General features: G+C 37.0%; 1 protein-coding gene across 1 annotated transcript in view; it reads left to right on the plus strand.

Annotated features, from left to right (window-relative positions):
- The window catches only part of CHN1 (chimerin 1), a 97,327-nt gene that overhangs the window by 16,153 nt on the left and 62,242 nt on the right, over positions 1–18,932 (plus strand). Inside the window, exons 2-5 of the mRNA XM_050340157.1 lie at positions 5,037–5,075; positions 8,144–8,199; positions 15,300–15,331; positions 16,211–16,324. Of these exons, the coding sequence (XP_050196114.1) occupies positions 5,037–5,075; positions 8,144–8,199; positions 15,300–15,331; positions 16,211–16,324 (241 nt within the window). The remainder of the gene's footprint in view (positions 1–5,036; positions 5,076–8,143; positions 8,200–15,299; positions 15,332–16,210; positions 16,325–18,932) is intronic.

An 18,932-nucleotide genomic window follows, 5' to 3' on the forward strand; every position in this document is an offset into this window, starting at 1 on the left:
TTGGTTGGAGTGTGTAAAAGCCCTAACTGCTAGGGCCTGCTTGGCTGCTGCTGAAAACATTTTGTGATGACTTGAGCTTAGTTTCTGAAATGCTGTTGGCACTTGTACTCTGAAAAACAGAGATGAAATTATGTTTTCTGTTCAACTGTGCTGTTTTTTTGTGGCTTGAGAGTCTCACCAGCCAATAAATTAGGGCTTTGTTTCTCTAGGTCAAGTGATTTTTTTATGTGCATCCTCTGGGTGTAGAGAAGGTGCTAATAAGGAAGATTTGGGGGCCAAGGAGGAACTTTCTAGAAAAAGTTTTTCAGGCACAAAAAGGAGTCTGTTTTATGGGTCAGCAAATGGCCACGTCCACTGGTTGTGCATCTCTCCAGGAGTTAATTCTTGACAGATGCTGCTGCCAAACAAAGCAAGATTAGCATCTCACAACATATGCTAATGCTTTCTGGTTAGTGCCTAGGCTGTAGCTTATGGAAGAATGTTTATATTTTCTTATATCTTTTCATATTTGTGACTTACACCATTCTTTGGCCCTAGTTCAATTCAGAACATGAAATAAAACATTTTTTTTTGCTGATGATATTGGTGTTTGGTCCACATCACTGAGAACTGGCCTCTTCCACAAAGTTCATCACCTGAGGCCTGATCTGTGTTCGATAGGCATATTATCAAAGAAAATCAAAGTTTGGGGCAAGAGCTGCTGTGTCAGCAGATAGCAGACTATTTCCTCCCAGACAACATTACTCTCTGATGTTAGAGATGGCCATGCTGCAGGGAATGACACCCAGTAAAAGACAAATAAAACTGAATTCTCTACAGGAAATCTCTCTAAGTCCTACATTGCTTTATGGGGTCACCATGCAGAGTTAAATTGCTGCTGCTCCTCTACCCTAGAGCTGGCTGATCTTCGATGGGGAGAGAGAAAGAACCATTTCAAGCAGAGGTAAACATTTTTATTCTTTCTATAAAAGGAATACACAAAGACAAGCACTCTAAACAGTTTGAGGCAATAGTAACAGTTTTCATATCTGCAGTTAAAATGTACACTCTGAAAGTACTGCAGTTTTCCAGATTTATATAGTGGATAAAATAGGAGTGGGTAAGAAAGAAGGAAAATACTACATTGTAACGCCACAATTAGTCACATTTGTGTTTATGGAAAATCTGAGATGCTCTCCTACTATTTGTGTCTGTATATGAACTTCTAAATGGCTGTAGATTGTCTATTGGCAGAAGCCCTTTTCTGTGGAAGTGTGTATTTCTGATGATCACTCTTTGCTTTCCAGTTCTTAATTGCCAATGATTTGTGTCCAAGATCATAGTTTCCTTTATTTTTTGTCATTGGTGTGTTCAAAGGAGGGCGTGCTGGGCCCAGAGAGCAGTGCTCCTGCCTATTGTGACATGTCCGGCTGTTTCCAGAAGCTGCCTATTGTGCTGTTCTGGGCTTTCTGTCTCTGTTTTCTCTGCACTTAAGCAAACTTCAAGGAAGCTTTAAGTAGAGGTGAGATAGACGAGATGGCTTGAGAATGAGATGCTGAGTGGGCTGGGTAGGTGAGTCCTAGTAGGACAACAGTGGGAAGCAAACCAAAGCACTGCTATAAGGATGCAGGGAGAGGTCTTGCATGCAGATCAAGGGTGCTAAGGCTGGGGGAAGGCAAAGTCCTGGAAAAGAGAGGAGGGGAGAGTGTGTTTGTGAGGCAAGAAGATGGTGGCAAGAAAGTGCTGAGTATTCAGAACTTCTCCTGTGGTTAGAATGTAGGGAAACCAAAGGTACATTTTGAAGAAACACTGCACTTCTGAACGGCTTGAAATGGAGTGAGAAAGGATGAGCCACTTGGATCTTGTCATCCACGGGAGTCTGCATATACAAACTGATGGCCTTAAATATTGCTTGTACAAACTGCCAAAGTAAGAACAAACACTATGCCCAAGTTGCTGGGAGTAAAGTTGGTGTAACAATGCTAGTTGGAAGCTTTATAGACAGTTAGAGAACAGTGTTTACTGTCTTATGTGGTAAATTCAGCTTACAGGGAAGCTGTGTGGTTTTTACGTCAACTGTACTGTTTCACTCTACTAATTCTGAGTGAAAGTATCTGTCAGCTTGAAACTGGTCTCTGTTTGAAATTGAATTTATGTACATGGACAGTGTCTGTGATCTAAAAGGTTCTTGCTGATCAGAGTGCCCCCTTACTGGCAAAAATCTCACCAATGCTGGTAGGATCACAGAGCTGGTAGCATCAGTTTATGTATTTATGCCATCTGTAGTGCTCTAGGCCTTTGGAGAAGAGTAGGTTTAAGCTGAATTGCATCTTGCTTAAGGCAGAAAATGCAGTTAGATAAAACATGCACAACTTATAGAAAATTGTTTTATCATGGAAACAGCAGAGCTGAACTACTGTGAAAAAATCTGAGAACTGACAGCATAGAGTTGATTGTGTTAATTAGAAAGTGGTGCAGCATTAGTGAGAAAATGTATTTTGGGTTCTGCATTTTCTGTGGGTTTTTTATCATGCCTTAAAGTGCTTTTCAGATGCCTAATTGGAGATGCCAAACATGAAAGCCTGCACTGTCTGAAAATCAAACCCTTCTCTTGATAATGCATTTCAAAATACTGATGATGTGTTAAATATGACCGCATAGGTTAATCTTTTAAAAGGGTAACTAATAGACAGGAGTTGTGTTTATGCTTATCCTTATCCTATTTCATCTTTGTGTAGTGGGATAGTTTTAGTAATAGAAACATTCTTGCACAGAAACTAACCTCTGCTTCACCACTGTTACTGTGCTGTACTTGCTACTACAGTGTTTTATATTAGATAACTTTTTTTAAAAATCACAACAGAAATGACCTTTTGTTTTTTCGTTGCCTCATGTGGATGGCCAGAGGGTATTCTCACACTGTAAAGGCAATAAAACTCACGGTGGGTTTTTTTCCTAGCAAAATCCTTGTGCACAGCTGCATAACATAAATCATTCTTTCCTATTTCTGAATGTTAAATGTTTGTTGTATGAACATTACTGCTGTTCTTGCCTGACTTTAACAAGGTTTGAGGTTTTTTGTTCGGCACAAACATTGTTGCTTTTTAGTTTTATAACCATGCTACCCTTAGTTGTAACAATTATATGGCTTGAGTGTGAGCAAGTATAGGTTAGACTACTAGGATATGTGTATTTCCTAACAGTCAGTTCATATTTTGCAAATACAGTGTGTGTTGTCCTTTACTTAAATTATTTATTTGTAAATTTAGTGAGTGTATGTATTGCCAAAAAACAGAGTATAGCAAAAGCAAATTCAGCTAGTGGGGTAAGAGTTGTCCTCTGGGACTAAAGTCATTATTTTTACTTACAAATTTCACCCCTTTTCCATGTGACATTGCATTGCTAAGGGATCACATTACAATGCTTCTGGAATGAATCGACTTGCACTGCCTTAATTAAGGTATCAAAGTAGGAATGAATAGCCATGGCTGCATCTGTTGCTGCTGATTTGCTTTTACTGCCATAGTGCAGTGCAAGCTGCTTAAGGTCTCTCTGCAGATTCAAGGTGTTTTGGTCAATCCACAGGACGTGGTAGAGCATCTGGAGGACCTTCCAAAGATCAAAACCCGTCATATTCTGGGGGATGACAGTTTAATTGAGTGCTGCCTTAATAATGAAGTCATAATGGATTGTATTCATAAAACCTACTGCCACCAAGGTAGTCTGCAAGGACTGCATCCTCTTAATGTGTAGAGCTAAAATACAGGGTAAAAAATTGAACAAAATTGTAGTGCAGGCAGGGCAGAGAGTGTGCTGGGAGGGTTTGAGCAAGTCTGTGTCAATTAAACTGGAAAATACCTTGTTCCACTAAGCTCTGGTTTAGAGATTTTTGGCATGACTGTATGTGGGAGAAATGGACGACAGCAAGTATCTGAAGAAGACAGGTTCCTTATCCTGAGGGGAGGCAAAGCAAAATCCTTTCCGGGCTTCAGGCTTGGTTTTGCAGGCCTTAAGGGCTCTCAAGTGTAGATGCCACTCAGGCTAAAATTCAGGCACCAGGTTCCCAGATTGCATGATCTTTACGTAACCTTATAAAAACTAGAAATTTGGGAGTTGCAGCAGGTAGTTATAGCGAGTAGAGAATTGCAAACAGAGCTCAGATATGAATGCTGCAGTCAGAAGAGGCTTGAGACAGCAAGGCTGGCTGTGTGGTTGGCTCAGTTTGTGACCTTGTAGTGTAATGAGTATGGAGTAACTCTCACCAGCTCCAAGGCAGGGAAGCACAGCATCTTGCAGAAAGCCTCAGTGACTTGTAGCATCAAAACTGAAGCTGGTCAATAGCTGTAAAACAGTGGATCAGAGTCGAAGTTTGCATCATAGCCCTGAGCTCAAAATGTCAGATTAATTGTCAGCAAGTCATAAGGGTGACAGAAACTTAGAAGACACTGGGATTTTTTTTTTTAAAATATGATTTGAGAATTAAAATTTGAGATTAGAATTATGTTGTTACTTTTAATACATACTCACTACTTCCAAACTGAGATTGTACTCAGTCTGAAAAGAAATCCTTCTTTTTTTCCAAATATTTCACAGTACTTTCATACTCTGATTTTATTTTAGGAGTTGTTAATTGCTGTCCAGAAGAGGAAAATGCTAATAGCAGGAATAAGTTGCATGGAAACCCATTTATTAGAATATAAACTGAGATTAAAAAAAATCCTTCTGGTGTAGTTTAAAATAGAATTTATGGATATATGTATAGTAAAATAATATTAATTAATAATATTAATTCCTCTTCCCCTCACAGTATGTTGGCTTCTGATCTGCGTGTTTGCCATTTTGCAAATGTATTTCTTTGGTTTTTCTCTCTGGATAAAGAAAATACCTTTTCACAGTTTTAGTTTAAGTAAAGAGGGGGAACTTTTAACAGGTTGTTCTATAATAATTTAGAACCTAGGTACAATATTTATCTTAATAATTCTGCAAGTGCATCTGCAGGGTTATTTCTGTGTTAATATGTTTCCAACACAACATTAAGATTTTTTGTTTTCTTTCAGATACTGATGAATACAGACCGCCTGTTTGGAAATCTTACTGTAAGTATCTCAACACTTTTTTTTTTCCAACTCAGAGCTGAAAAAGTTTCACTTGGATGCTTTAAAAGACTTATTTTTCTTTTCATCAGAATGCGAGTTTAGGAAGCATCAAGGAGTTCCTTGCTGCTTAGAGATAGTGCAGTTGAACGATCCCCAAGGACAAGTGAGCATTGATTATTTGGAGGAGTAGATTCCATTCACCTTATTAACTAAGTTGTCCCACTCCTGGTTGGTCTGGCTTATATTGGTTTGCTGCTTAGACCAGGGCTTACATAAACTCTATTCATGCCTTAAACTTGGTATCCTTACAAACTTTTAAGGTGTCTTGTTATCTAGTACCTTGCATCACTAGAGCTGAGACTTGAGCTGGATAGAAAAAACCTCAAAATAAATTGTTTTCCTCCAGACTTTGCTGATGTAATATGGTTACTTTTTATAACCATGCTGCCCTTAGTTGTAAGGATTATATGGCCTGAGTGTAGGCAAGTGTAATGCTTGCTCACACTGTGCAGAAAACCCAAACCCACAAAAAAAGCACAACCAACATTACATTTTTAAACACAAAAAGAATTCCACGTAAAGGAATGACGTGTTGTTTGGCTGGGCTAATGAAGGTTCAGGGACATGGAAGAGAACATGAGACAAATGGCGCTGTAAAAGGGTGTCACAGCTTCCCATAGTATCTCACTACAAATTCTAGTTCTTTGTAGATAGAAAAGCCAAGATGCAAGACATTTTGAGACTCAAAGAAACACAGCAAGAGAGAAGAGTCTTCTGTGAAAAGCAGATTTCAAAAGCAGAATGATTGTGTGTATAACATACTTAACAGTTTAGGAATGCCAGACTTATATTTGCATTACTTTGTATATATATTCAGCTTGGTGTCTTCAGGCTGGATAAAGGGATTTGCTCAAGAAACATTTTACACCATGAAAATGTCCCCTCTAAAGGCTGGGGAGATGTAGCACTTGATAAAATGTACTTATTTCAAAATGTTTCCATCCTGCTGTGGGAGACTTTTCAGTCAGAGATATGGGAGTGTTCTTAAAGGGTTGGTGGGGACCATGGTTAGAAAGAGAGTGTGAGTGTTAAGAGAGCAGTTTTAAGTATTTTTTTTCAGTGTACCTTCTGTGAACTGGGGAACACTGCTTCCTTGTTCGGTTTATTCCCAGCTGTAATCTGTAACAGGGAGGTTCCAGCTCTCTAATACCCAGTCTTCATTGGCACCTTGCCAGGAGCTGAAGGCATGGGCACATGCAAATGTGGATGCACCCAGTCCCCTACAACATCATTGTTTGCCTGCCATGGTGAACCCTTCATGTAGTTCAGAAGTAAACTCAGAATCACAGGATTTGATTACATTTCTGTCTCACGGCGGATGAAGAGGAATGTCTTGTTTGACTTCCCTGGCAATAATTACAGCAAGGAAACTGGTGTTGAACAGTTTGAAGTGCATACATCAATTAGAGGATGGGGAATAGGCATCCTGTTCTATAACTTAGCTAGTCAATCTGCTGTGCTTCTTACTGGAAAAGAAGGGTACTGCCATTGGTGAAAAATAATTTGCTTCTAGAAAATCTTTTCAGCCTGGCTTGAAGTAAGGTGGAAAATAGTTCTCAGTTTTCAGCCAATTTCTGTAGACCATGCCCATTGTGAGTCTCCACTGCTCTTCCTTGAAATCCAGAAGAATCCATACTTGATCTGTAATTTAATTTTTTTATTTTTCTTTGAACTTGGCTCTGCAGTTCTCAGAATTAGATATGGACAAGGCCTGGTACCATCAAATACAACTTTTACAATAGAAGTTGGGGAATCTACTGGCAAAACAAATGGTCACGTTATGCTTGAAATGCTAACTGCAATTTTATATAGCAATGTGCTGTTCTTCATCACTTGAAAAATCATTCTTTTATTACCAGTACAGAATGGTAAAGATTGATCTTAGTAACAACAGGAAAAACCATTAGATTTTTTTTGTGTGGAACAAAGGGAGTGGTTTTTTCCAGTTTATCTTCTGATTCTGTGATCATCTGGCATCTTGCCATGTTCTCCATTCCCATGTAACGTAGCACATAAATACAGCATTTGCCAGTGGAAAAGACTTGTAATCAAATGAGAAGTGTAATGAAGTCAAATCATATTTGTTAAATTAATGTGTGGTCTTAATACCTTAAGAAGGTGATAGCATATGTTATTAGACCTTGGTATTAGTACTATTTGAAACGAAATTTAATTTTGAAAGATTACAATTCCAAATGTCAATTTCATCAGTTCTAGAGTGCTGTTCAAATACTAACTTAGTGTTGACAGCCTCATTTTGAAGGTGACTTGCCAAACTAGACTCAGTTAGGGTAGAAGTTGGAAGTCACTCCTTTGGTATTATATTAAAAAGTCTGCATATACTAGTACCATTACATTTGCATGTGGTTCCTAAGATCTATTCTGATGTGATGAAGCTTATTTTAAAAATAGAGAAAAAGGAGGAGAGAAGATATAAATGTAAGTAAGTGTATATCCTGATTTGGGCTTTAACTGTTTTACTCTGCTACTCAACTCCTGATGTCTTTTGATCTGCAAATGCAAAGGCCATCTTTCTCTTTCATCAGAAAGGTCATCACTGAGCAGTGGCAAAAGCAGTGTTTGATACTGCACAGTTCTGAGTGATTCTTGTCTTGACATATGACTGTGTGCCCAGCATAGTAGGATGGGGCTCCATCTGTTTACTGAAGAAAGTCTGACAGCAGCCTGATTTGACATATAATAAACTTTAATTTGTGTTTAGTATGATTCTTTTTCTGATCTCCTTGTTGGAAACTTAACTGGTCTCACCTAGTTATTCCGTATTACTTGATCAGTCAATTGTAAATAAAATCAATATTCTGTTTTGGCTAACAACATTCTTTTCTCTGACTACATGTTGGTAAATTTTGGGACTTTGTTATGCTTCATATCCTTGCATTAAACTTTGCAGAAAGTCTCCTTACTTAAACAGCAATATTTAATGTTAAAATGCTGAACTTATGCAATGATTCTGTATTAATTAGAGGTTAACTTCTGCCTCCTCCCAGTGTATCAGTTGCAACAGGAAGCTCCCCATCCTAGAAGAATAACCTGCACTCGTGAGGTAGGTATTATGACATTAAGTTAATTATAGAGTCCAGTAATTCCATGTCTATACTTAATTGTGCCCAACCTCAAGAGTGCTTCTTTGGGACACTTTTTGTGCTGTGATTGGAGTGAGTAGCCCTGGGGACACTGGTACTTGGAAATGCATTTGGTCTAAAAATGGAATTAAAAGCATTTTGAGTATGATGTGTATGCCTGAGAATCATTTAATACTTTTTGATTCTTAGATACATGGAAACACACTTTTTTTTCTCCTTTTTGGGTCAGAAATTCACAGAAACAAGAGCAGAGCTGTAGAAGGGGACTATGTACCTGTTTGTTCAGACATCACTGCTAGATGTGTAAAATAAATCAGCAGAGGGAAGACTGAACCCTAGTGCTGTTATTTGAGTCATTGTACTTAAGACTCATTAACAGCAAGAGCTAAGCTATGCAGAGCCACAGATTTTAAGATTGAACTGGTAACTATGGGATCCCGTTGATAGACAGTGATACAGAAGCACCAGCTCATGGGGTCAGCTGTTGAGACAGACCCGAAATTCTAGTGTACCCTGAGCTGCCATTCAGCAGAGCAGCACCTCTCCAGAGCTGTGGTGCTTCAGGGTTGAACTGATGCCAAACATCGGTGCCAGCGAGATTTACTGATAACTACATCTGTCTTGCAGCTTCAGTTAGGAACCTGGGAAACATGCATTTCAGTTTCAAAAATTCTGAAATGTTAAGCAATATTACAAAACACAACTCTTACTGAATAACTAAAGTTATTACATGGATACGATAAAATTTAAGTATTTTTATCAAAAGAAAAAGAAAATTAATCTTTACCAAGAGAAAGAAAATTAATCTTTGAGATATGTTAGTTGCTTCAATGTAGTAATAAATACAGAGAGATCTAACACTATTCAGAACATTAATAGCTTATAGTTTAGATCACAAGGAGAATTACGTGACAGAGTTAAATGGGTGTTTCTTTGTAATCCCTTCAAATGCCCAATTGTGATTCTGTGAAGTAGTCTCTAAATTTTTAAAATAAAACGTAGAGATTTAACAGAAGTGAAATACTGCGCTTAGTGGAAGCACGCTTGCTTTCCTTTGTGAATTTGATAGATTTATGTTTTTAAAAAAGGTATAGCTGTAACTTATTGCACTTGGGCAAGATATAGCTATAGAAAAGACCAACACATGAATTTTACAAGAATTTTAGCAAAAAGTTTTGTTTTGACAAGGGTTTCTACTGTTAATGAGTGTCCAAGCAGAGGTATTCTTGTTAAAATTGTTGTGCAGGTATCTTATGTACATCAAATAAATTGGGATGGAGATTTGAAGGAAAAATAACTACAGAATATCTGAGCTGTGAAAAAGAAGGTTTTCCAGTTTTTATTACCATTGCAACATTATTAAGAAAGTTTCTATTTTATGTGTTTTTCATTACATTAATATACAAAGTATCTGTGAAAGCTTTGATTGTTCAGAGTGCTCACTTGGACAAAGTATTCCTTTCCTCCAATGGATTGTGTTTGTTGTTGTAAAGTGCTGCTGGACAGTTGCTTTTTTCTTCCTCTTATCAAAAGTATTTCACTGGTGGAAGAAGTGGTAGTATGTGTAGGTGTATGTACATCTGCATATTGTAAAACACTTAAGGGATTTTTGGTAGTTTTTTTCTGACACCGTTCATTGAGGACAATACAGCTGTACAACAGTCACTGTAGCCTTTTATTTTTTGAGCCTTATCTCAGAGTCCTGCTGTTGTTTACCCCCATAGTGGCAGACTTATAGTGTAATGCTCATAAATATTTTTTGCATGTCAGCTGCACAAAGTATATGTGCCCTGTAGTCAGGAAGAAACTGTAAACTGATAAAGAAGTCTGGTATATTCAGTAAGATCTGTTGGCATTATATCCCATGCTAGTCTGACTATAGAGAAGTGCTTTGAGGTTGTTTTGCCCTAGGTGATAAAAAGTCACAAGCAAATTTTAGACCAAGTTCTCCTTCGTACTATTTCTCACAATGCTATTAGCCTATCCAGTCAAATAAGCAGAGACCTAAATATGTATTCAGTATATGAAAATTAAAAATGTCTCCTGCCTCTGGAGTGCTGAAAACCTTTCAACTATTGATCAGATACAGATTACTACAACTTTCTCATCCTCATTATCACTGAATTTAAATCAGAAAATTTTATTAGCTATAATACAGGTAGCAAATTGAAAAGTTGGACTGGTTTATAAAGAAATATTTGCCATGGGTCAGTGGTGTCCTGTATGAACTAATCATCCAAACTCTTTGGAGGGTACCTGAGCTTATTGCATCCCTACATAGAGAGATCCTCCAGGTCTAATTCTATGAACTGATAGCCTGTTAATGGGGGATTGGCAAAAGTTCCACAAACAATCAAAACACTCTGCTAAGTCCTGTCATCACTGAAAAAAGAAAGGCAACACATTAGTGCCTTTAATGTCATATTTCTATGAATTTATTCCAAAGCAAGATTATAACATGACAAACTTTAGGTAAGTATAAAACTATCCCTGTGTTAGAGTGAACAGAAAAACGAGATACTCTGTATTTTAAAAAAGTTTTTTGAACTCTGCAGCACAAGCCTGTATCTGCACCATGAACGTTGTTGTAGAAACTAAGAACTAAAAGCTGCAGATTTAGAAAACAGTGAGAGTTGATAAAATGGAACTGTGAAAGAATCAGTCAGTGGCAGGTGTTTAGCTGCAGAACAGAGTATATTAAATACACTTTTTATCATTAAAGTATCACATAATTTAAAAAACGTTCTTTGAAGCTTGTTTTTGTCTAATAAAGGTAAAATTGAAAGAATATGGTATCAGTGTGCATTTTGCTACTTCTGCATTAATTCTTTATAATGCAGATAACTGGTTTTCATTATAAGCGTTGAACAATTTATGCAGCTGAGCTGATTTGAAGTGAAAATATATTCAGCGAGCAGTAACTTGTTTAACCTTTCCCTCTAGTCTCAGCCTCTTCTGCTTGTGTTGAGCTTTGTGATCTGTTCTTTCTCAGCTGGGTTTCTATTAGCAGCCATGCATGAGTCAGTGGGGAGCAGAATCTTTTCCTAAGTGGTTGAATTATTCAGCTGTATAAACAAATTCATAAATATTAGGAAAAGAATCTTGGTCCTGAGAACATCAAAGAGGTCAGTAGGAGGGAACCATATGTAATTTGGTGAGGTATTAGCAAGAAAATTACTCTTCTTGCTTTACTGTAATCCACTTGTTGACATAAGCAAAAGTGATGATTAAGGGAAAAAGCACTTGTTAAAGAATAATTGGAAATCACACCATAAAAACCCCAACCTTTTATTTAATGTGCAAAGGCACGCGTTGTAGAAGTGCTGATACTGAGAGGCATATTCAACAGAATGACCTACTTAACATGAAATGCTTCTCAAATACAAAGAATTCAAGTTTCTGCTCTGCTACACCAGTTTCATATCAGAGCAACACACAGATCAGTGGAGGGGCACAGAAGTAAAAGAGCATTGCATTCATTTGGGATTTTTTATTGTGAAGGTGCAGCAGAGCCAAGGCTTTTAACACTCCGTGAGGTTAAAAGTTGATGGTTCCATAACATTCTAAGGACATCTGACTTCTGTGTGAGGCTTGCATCCAAATTATAATGTTGTTTGTCCAATTAATATTGTATTTCCTTCATGAAATTTGTATTTTTTGTGCATATAATCTTTTACATACACATGTGCAGGCACATTTAGGGCATCCTTGGCTACTATATGAAAGCATTCCATGCTAAATTTCAAATAACTATATGAAAAAATACATATTATGGAGATAATTAAAAGCACTGGCCTTTTCTGTCCTGTTGGGAGGCTTCATCCTAATTCAGTGCTAGTAGTTAACAAGCCTGTCAAACAGCATCTCTGTGTAGTATTGTGAAAATTGTCTGTTAGTAGTCAAGAAACATATAGATGGGCATATATAATGCACATCCTGGTTACAACTGTTTGTAAAGGTGGCTTTTTCTGTAGGATATTTGGTCAGGTTTTTCCAAAGGAATGTCTACTGTAAGGTACTTGCCAAATCTCCCCCATCCATCTGTTTATAAATTTGGTTTCATTGATTTCATACCTCAGTTTGAAAAAATCGGAAATTAAACAATGGTGGATATCTTGTTGATTTTTGTGTTTCTTGCAGGTATCATAGGGAGACCTTATTTTTTTTTCCTCTGGCCTCTGCATCAGTGATATACAAATATATACACTGAAAACAAATATCTCACCTTTTTTTTCCTTTTTTTTTTTTTCCTAAGTTAGAAACAATTTTTAAAACTTTGCCAAGCAAACAGCAACAGGAAATTTTTCCCCTAAACAAAAAGTCCAGAGAAGTCAAAAGAGAGTGTTCAGCTGATCTTTTCTGGATATAGAGAAAATGAAGTACTTAAGGTTGCCTTTACTTGTGCTCAATGATACTTTAGTCCAAAAATACTGACAAATCAGAAAGAAACTCTGCAGAGGATAATTATACTGTATTTTCAGCTAACAGTTTTAGCTAAAATGACCAATTTCTTGCTATTGCTTTAATCTTATTTGAAAATGTATTTCCTTTCTTAGGTGGGTTTTAGTTCCAGTTCAGATGGATGTTTTGGTTTTGTCTCCTTAACTTAAGGATGACTGACTGTTAAAGTTAGACTAATGAAGCTTCTAAACTAAAATGTTTTGGCTTTCAGTGCTCATGTGCAATGGGAGGATACGTGGGTGCCTGTGATTCTAAATTGTAGAATTAATTATGTAGAATATGATCAGTCAGGAACTTTGTGAAGTCCAGGCAGACACAAAAGAACAAAAAAGCTGCATGTCACTTCTGGTTCTGGTGCAGCTAAGGATACCTAAAGTAAGAACAAACACTATGTCTAAGTTGTTAGGAGTATAGTTGATGTAACAACACTTTTTGTAGGAAACTGGAGAACAGTGTTTACTGTCTTACATGGTAAATTTGGCTTACAGGGAATCTGTGTGGTTTTTTTAAGTACACATGAACTGCACTGTGTATGTAGCCCAGCTAATTCTGAGTGAATTACAAGGTCTCTCCTGAGTTCTGATGGAATTTTCTTGAAGTCTTAATGTATGTATTCAATCTAGATGTCAAAAAAACCGTAATATTATCATAAATATAAAAAGTAATGGAAAAACCCCCAAAACACAAACAGGCAATAAAACTCAGTGAATTGAGGTTCCAGCTGCACTAAGTCTTACATAAGCAGACAGTGCTGCACATCAACATTTATACTAAAGGTTTTGCAAGTTGGTAAAACTGATCAGTAGAGACTTAGTGTTAACAGAAGTGGTTATTTTCCTTTTTAACTCATCATCCACCAAGATGAACTGGAAGCCCAGCTACGATTGCCTGGAAGTCCAGTGGAGCTTTTTTTCTCATGTTTTGCTTCAGTCTTCTGCCAATTCACACTTTCAAATGTTTGCACAGAGAGTATATTATAAATTATCTTAGGAATTGCAAGTACTCTGAAGATGCTCTGTCACATTACTACTAATCCATTTCTGAAAAGGAATGCTTTTGCTTATGTAAATTTTCCAGTTCTGTCATATAAATTCACTGAGATAAATATAAAATCTCAGTAGACAGACAACAAAATCTTATTCATGACAGGATTCTTCTTCTAATAACTGCCTGAAACTAGTGTCTTGGCTTAAGGGTTTTAGTTAGGAATTGTTGCAAGTTTGTATAATATCAACAATAAAATCCTTTCACTTTTTCTCTGTTCATATTGCTATTTTCTTATTGAAGAAATAGCCTACATTTAACAAAAAATATTTAAGACCTTTCTTCTTTTTTGAAATTATTAAGTCTCTTCAGACCCTTTGAAAACAGTTATCACACCAGTCAACTCTTGTTTGCTGTTATGACGGAAAAGGAAATCTTTTAGAACAAGATAAATCTTTCCAGTGATGGAATGTTTTTTCAAAAGTGATGAACCATCACAATAGGTTTTTATTTGCTGGGAACGTGGGAGAATTGTTATTAGACTGTACTTCAGGATGTATGTTGGTTTTTGTTGTTTTGGACATCTGAAATCTTTATACTCCATTGAAATAACTGGAGAGAAGTGCTAATATTAATAGGCTTTTTATTGAAAAGATGGAAAAAAAGAAACTGAAGTGGCAGTTTACTGTATTTTGTGTTTCAGTATAGCTGAATTATTATATAATTTTGTAGCTCAGGTTGTATAACTGTTGAATTGTACTCCCCAAAGAGTTTTCTCCTTTAAATTTAACAAGAAAGGATAATCTGGTGGTTTAAATTATGGAGCTGATTTCTGGGAGGTCTGCCATTCCTCACTTAGCTCTAAACTTCCTACAAAAATGCAGATGCATTATTTCATCTAAAATAATTATCAGACAAATTGCAATCTGACACTCTTGCATTTTGTGTGCATTTATGCAGTATGGCCTCTAGAGCACAGTCAGGTTGGAGTTACACAACATAACACATGCATACCTGTTGTTGAGATCTTTTAGTTGATACTACAGATCACACAGTTTAATGAAGTTGAGGAGTACAAGGCTTAGGCACTTGATCACTTTAATTCACTTTAATTTAGGCATTTTAATTAACCATTTGCCCTCACTCCAAGAGGATATGGTAGTGGCTTTATTTCTCTCACCGGTGGCTCACCAGCAGCTCTGTGATGGAAGGTAACCTATAAATTTAAGTGTTCTATAGATGTTTCACTCTATTAGTGCACTCAACAATACCATGCACTTACATGCATGAAATTCAAACTTTGTTGCCCCTTTCTGGCAGTTTGTCGAAGCAATATTCAATGCCATCAGTTTGTATATGCGGAGTCCTGAGGATGACATGATCCAAGTGGCTCATCCTATCTCACTCCAGGCCATTCAGAAGTGCAGGGTTTCCTGAAGGCCTACCTATGGTTTCCCTCTGTTCTAGTCACAGGAGAAATTCTGGATAGTAGATGATTTTTGTCTGTACTTTCACATTATATCCCTTTCTATTGTTAACACTATATTGTGGACAGTATGCTTACTGTATAGGTTCTCTTGTTATAAAATATTACAATTTCTGTTGTTTCTTCTAGGTAGAGAACAGACCCAAATATTATGGAAGAGAGTAAGTAACATACACCTCTAAAAGTGGTTTATCTGGACATGTTGGTTGAGTTACAGAAGGTGGCAAGTGTTTACTCTGTGCCCTTTGTTTCTTCTGTGTGTTTTACAGCAGTGTGTCTTTCTTCACCATCAGATTGTTATTGCAGTACCATCACTCTTGTCTGCCTAAAATTACAGCTGCAGGTTCTCATGGATATGGATATCACTAGTGCTATTTTAAGTGACAAAAACATACATGTGTTTCTATACTTTCAAAGTCTTGTGTTTTTCTACCCTCCCCCTCCAGCTGGCTTTGCAAAAAGGTGTTTCTGTGTAGGAAAAGAGATATTTGTATCACAAATGCAATATATGTGCAGTCTGTATATGTCTTCTGTTTTAGGTTGCTAAGGCAAAGATGTTTGGCTTTAATGTGGAGAAACAAAGCAGAACTTACTTAGGTTTATTTTGGTAAAAGATGTGTAGTGTTGCTAGGTTATTACACCAGTAATTATTGAGATTATGGCAACTTGCTAAAATCTTGGGGATTGCATACAATATCCTTGAATGCTTTAAAATGTTTGATTGCATGCCACTGGCACAAAGCATGTGAAGCCAACAGGAGAGAATGGATTTATTTCTACATGTTAAATTGATAGATGCAGATTTAAAAAGCAACATAGTTATTTCATAGATATTGTTTCCTAGAAGCCTTTCTAAACCATTTAAAGTTACTTCAAATACAGGCAGAAAGGGAGATTAATTTAAGCTGTAGATTCCTGCAAATCAGTCATTTTAACATTTGTTTCCTTTTTAATTACTGTGGTTCATGCTTTTTAAAAGAAGAGCAAAAGATGATTTAAAAGAGAAAAGAATGTGTTTCAAAAAAAAATTTGTTCCTTAGATTCCACGGGATGATCTCAAGGGAGGAAGCTGACCAGTTATTAAGTGTTGCAGAGGGAAGCTATCTCATTCGTGAAAGCCAAAGGCAACCTGGAACCTACACTTTGGCATTAAGGTCAGTAATTAATATTTAATTTTTAAATTTATAAAATATTCAGAAGACTTTACTGTGTTGTTGACCTCAGATCTTAAACTTCTTTGTAATGGTTTGTTGTTTTTTTTGAATCATGGTACTTTTTTACCCTAATTACAGATTTGGTATCTTTGAATTTCCCTAACCCTTTCTGAAGTGCTAACATTCCTTACTGTTTGCACCATCAGGGTAACAGCAATTGTGGTTTTGCTGGTGGTGCTCCATTTTGCCCTTCTCCCACTATGTTACATATGTGATCCCATGCAGATGTTGGGAGAGCAGGTGATCAAGAAATAAAAGGCATTGTATGAGTTCCCCTGACTAGTCTACCATGTGGGTTACTGGCTAGCTAGCTGTTGCTGAGGAGCACTTAGTTCTCCCTCTGTGGGATGACAATAAATCAGGTGGGTTTTTTGTCTGAACACCTGCTAGCTAACAATGTTTGCAGATCTGCCTCCTTGTTCTGCAGGATTCTGGCCAGTGGATCAGATAGAAATAAAAGACTGAAATAAGAGCTCAAATAAAAATAGATGTAGGTTTTAAATTGTTCCGCTACTTTTAAGAAAATGGAGGTTATTTTGGCCTGTGCTACACACCTAAGTACTCAAATGGGATATGGTGATTATTAGCAATGTTTTAAATCTAAGTGGGAGAGAAAAACATTGAAGGAGAAGATGCTGAAAGAAGTTACTGAAAGTTTTATATGGATAAGAGTTTAATTAAAATTATGATATCTTGAAATAATAGATTGTGATGAATTATTTTCCTTTATCGGGAAAAAATATATTTTAAGGGGATATTTGTTTCTTTATTAATAAGATTCCAAAGAGAAACATTGTTGACACACTGTATTGCATTAACAGTGTAAATTTGGTGTTTCTTATTAAAGCAATACTCAATTTTGTCTTCTTCTGCTCTTGAAATATTCATTTAAAACTAAAAAGAAAACAGTTGTTGTAATGCCTGACTTGAAGACAGAGCTCCTGCCCCTTGCTTCTGATGGTGCAGAATGCACAGGGTGTATAGACTGTCAAAGACAAAGCTGCTGAGCATCTTGTAGGATGTATTGCTACAGTTTGTTTTTCAAATGCGCCTCCAGTCCAGCAAGTCAAAAAATGGCTTTTTTTCTAGGTTTGATGATATCTCTTGCAAACTGGAAACCTTGAAAGCAACTGGAAACTTTGAAAGCAATAAAATAAATTTTTATACCCAATAGAAAAAAAGAATGGATAGCTGTTGGTGGTCAGTTTGGGAAAAGGTTTCAAATGGTAGCAAAGGTGTTATCACTGATTTGTTTTGAGGAAATTCATCATTTGACAAAACACGTCAGAATCTGAAACTGAAGCATCTTGCAGCCATTTCGTTATGTTTAAGTGCTACCTGAATGACTTGTGTGTTAAGGGCAGTGGACCTAGGTGGCTGGTTTCCATCCCACAGTGGGTAATGCTCTGTTGTCTTGCTGTTGGCCTTCAAAGTGCATGAATGAGGGTCTTTGCTCTCATACTTAGGAGCTCTGTGAACTGCAGTACCAGGTCTTCCACACATGGGAATTTTACCACTAGGATTTCTTCTCGTCTCTACTAGAAAGTGTAGCAGGAGTCTTTGTTTCCATTGACTGGAGAGAGAGTTTTGCTCAATTTCTCTTTTTCCTCTCCCTGGAATTACACATGCAGAATGTACCCATTAGCCAATGTGCCCACTGACTGCGTCGCTGACATTGTAGCCTCTCTTAAAGACTAGGTCCTTTCTGCAGTCTGTTCATCCTAACTGAGAAGTTTGCTGTGATTGCCGTCATGAGTTTATGTAATTTTTTGTGTAATTTATAGCATTTTTTGAGACCATTATTTGTGTTTGTGTCACTGCACTGCCAGACGGCAAAGGTAGTCCCATCTGCAATGTAGATAATCCCAGCAGGAATTTAAGAATGTCATTTCCATGGCCAAAAATGGATCTTGTCAGTAGGGTGGTATGTATGAGCAAAACCTTTCCAAGTTCAACAGAAGGCTTTGAGTTTAGGGTCTCTGATTTCACCTTCTCTCTTCTAGCTGTGTGAATCAATTTAATATTTTCATACTAGGTTTAAGTGCCCCTCTGTTCTCCAAAGAGTAATGTTAATTTTAAGATCAGTTGAGTATGATTTTTGCTTTTTTTCTTTACCTCTGTTTTACCCTTTAGAAGGTGTGGGAGGAAAGAAAACTTAGTTTTATATAAAGAAACAGACACAGAACAGGTTTCATGGAATTTTTTGAAGTTAACCCAGAAATTCTTTAGGGGTTCTCTAATTCTGCAACAAATAGCATAGTGACAAAACATAAATTTAAATATCCGTGTGTTCTAATTGTTTTTCAGGCATGTTTTGGAAAAAAAGGAAAATTATAATTCTTGAGGGTACCCATTGACTCTTGGCGTAAACACTTGGTTCCCTCTGTATTTCTGTGTATCTATTCAATCTCTCACTGTGTTTGTTGCCTGATTTGTTGGTCTTTGATAGTCTGTCAGTTCTGATTAGGGCAAATTGGAAACTGCCTCTGAAGTGTGGTTGCATCATGAAATGCCAGTTCATTGAGACATAAAAGTCTTGTGGTACCTT

Source organism: Myiozetetes cayanensis, unplaced genomic scaffold, assembly GCF_022539395.1.
Source record: "Myiozetetes cayanensis isolate MyiCay16 unplaced genomic scaffold, myiCay2020 scf9, whole genome shotgun sequence".
NCBI lineage: Eukaryota > Metazoa > Chordata > Aves > Passeriformes > Tyrannidae > Myiozetetes > Myiozetetes cayanensis.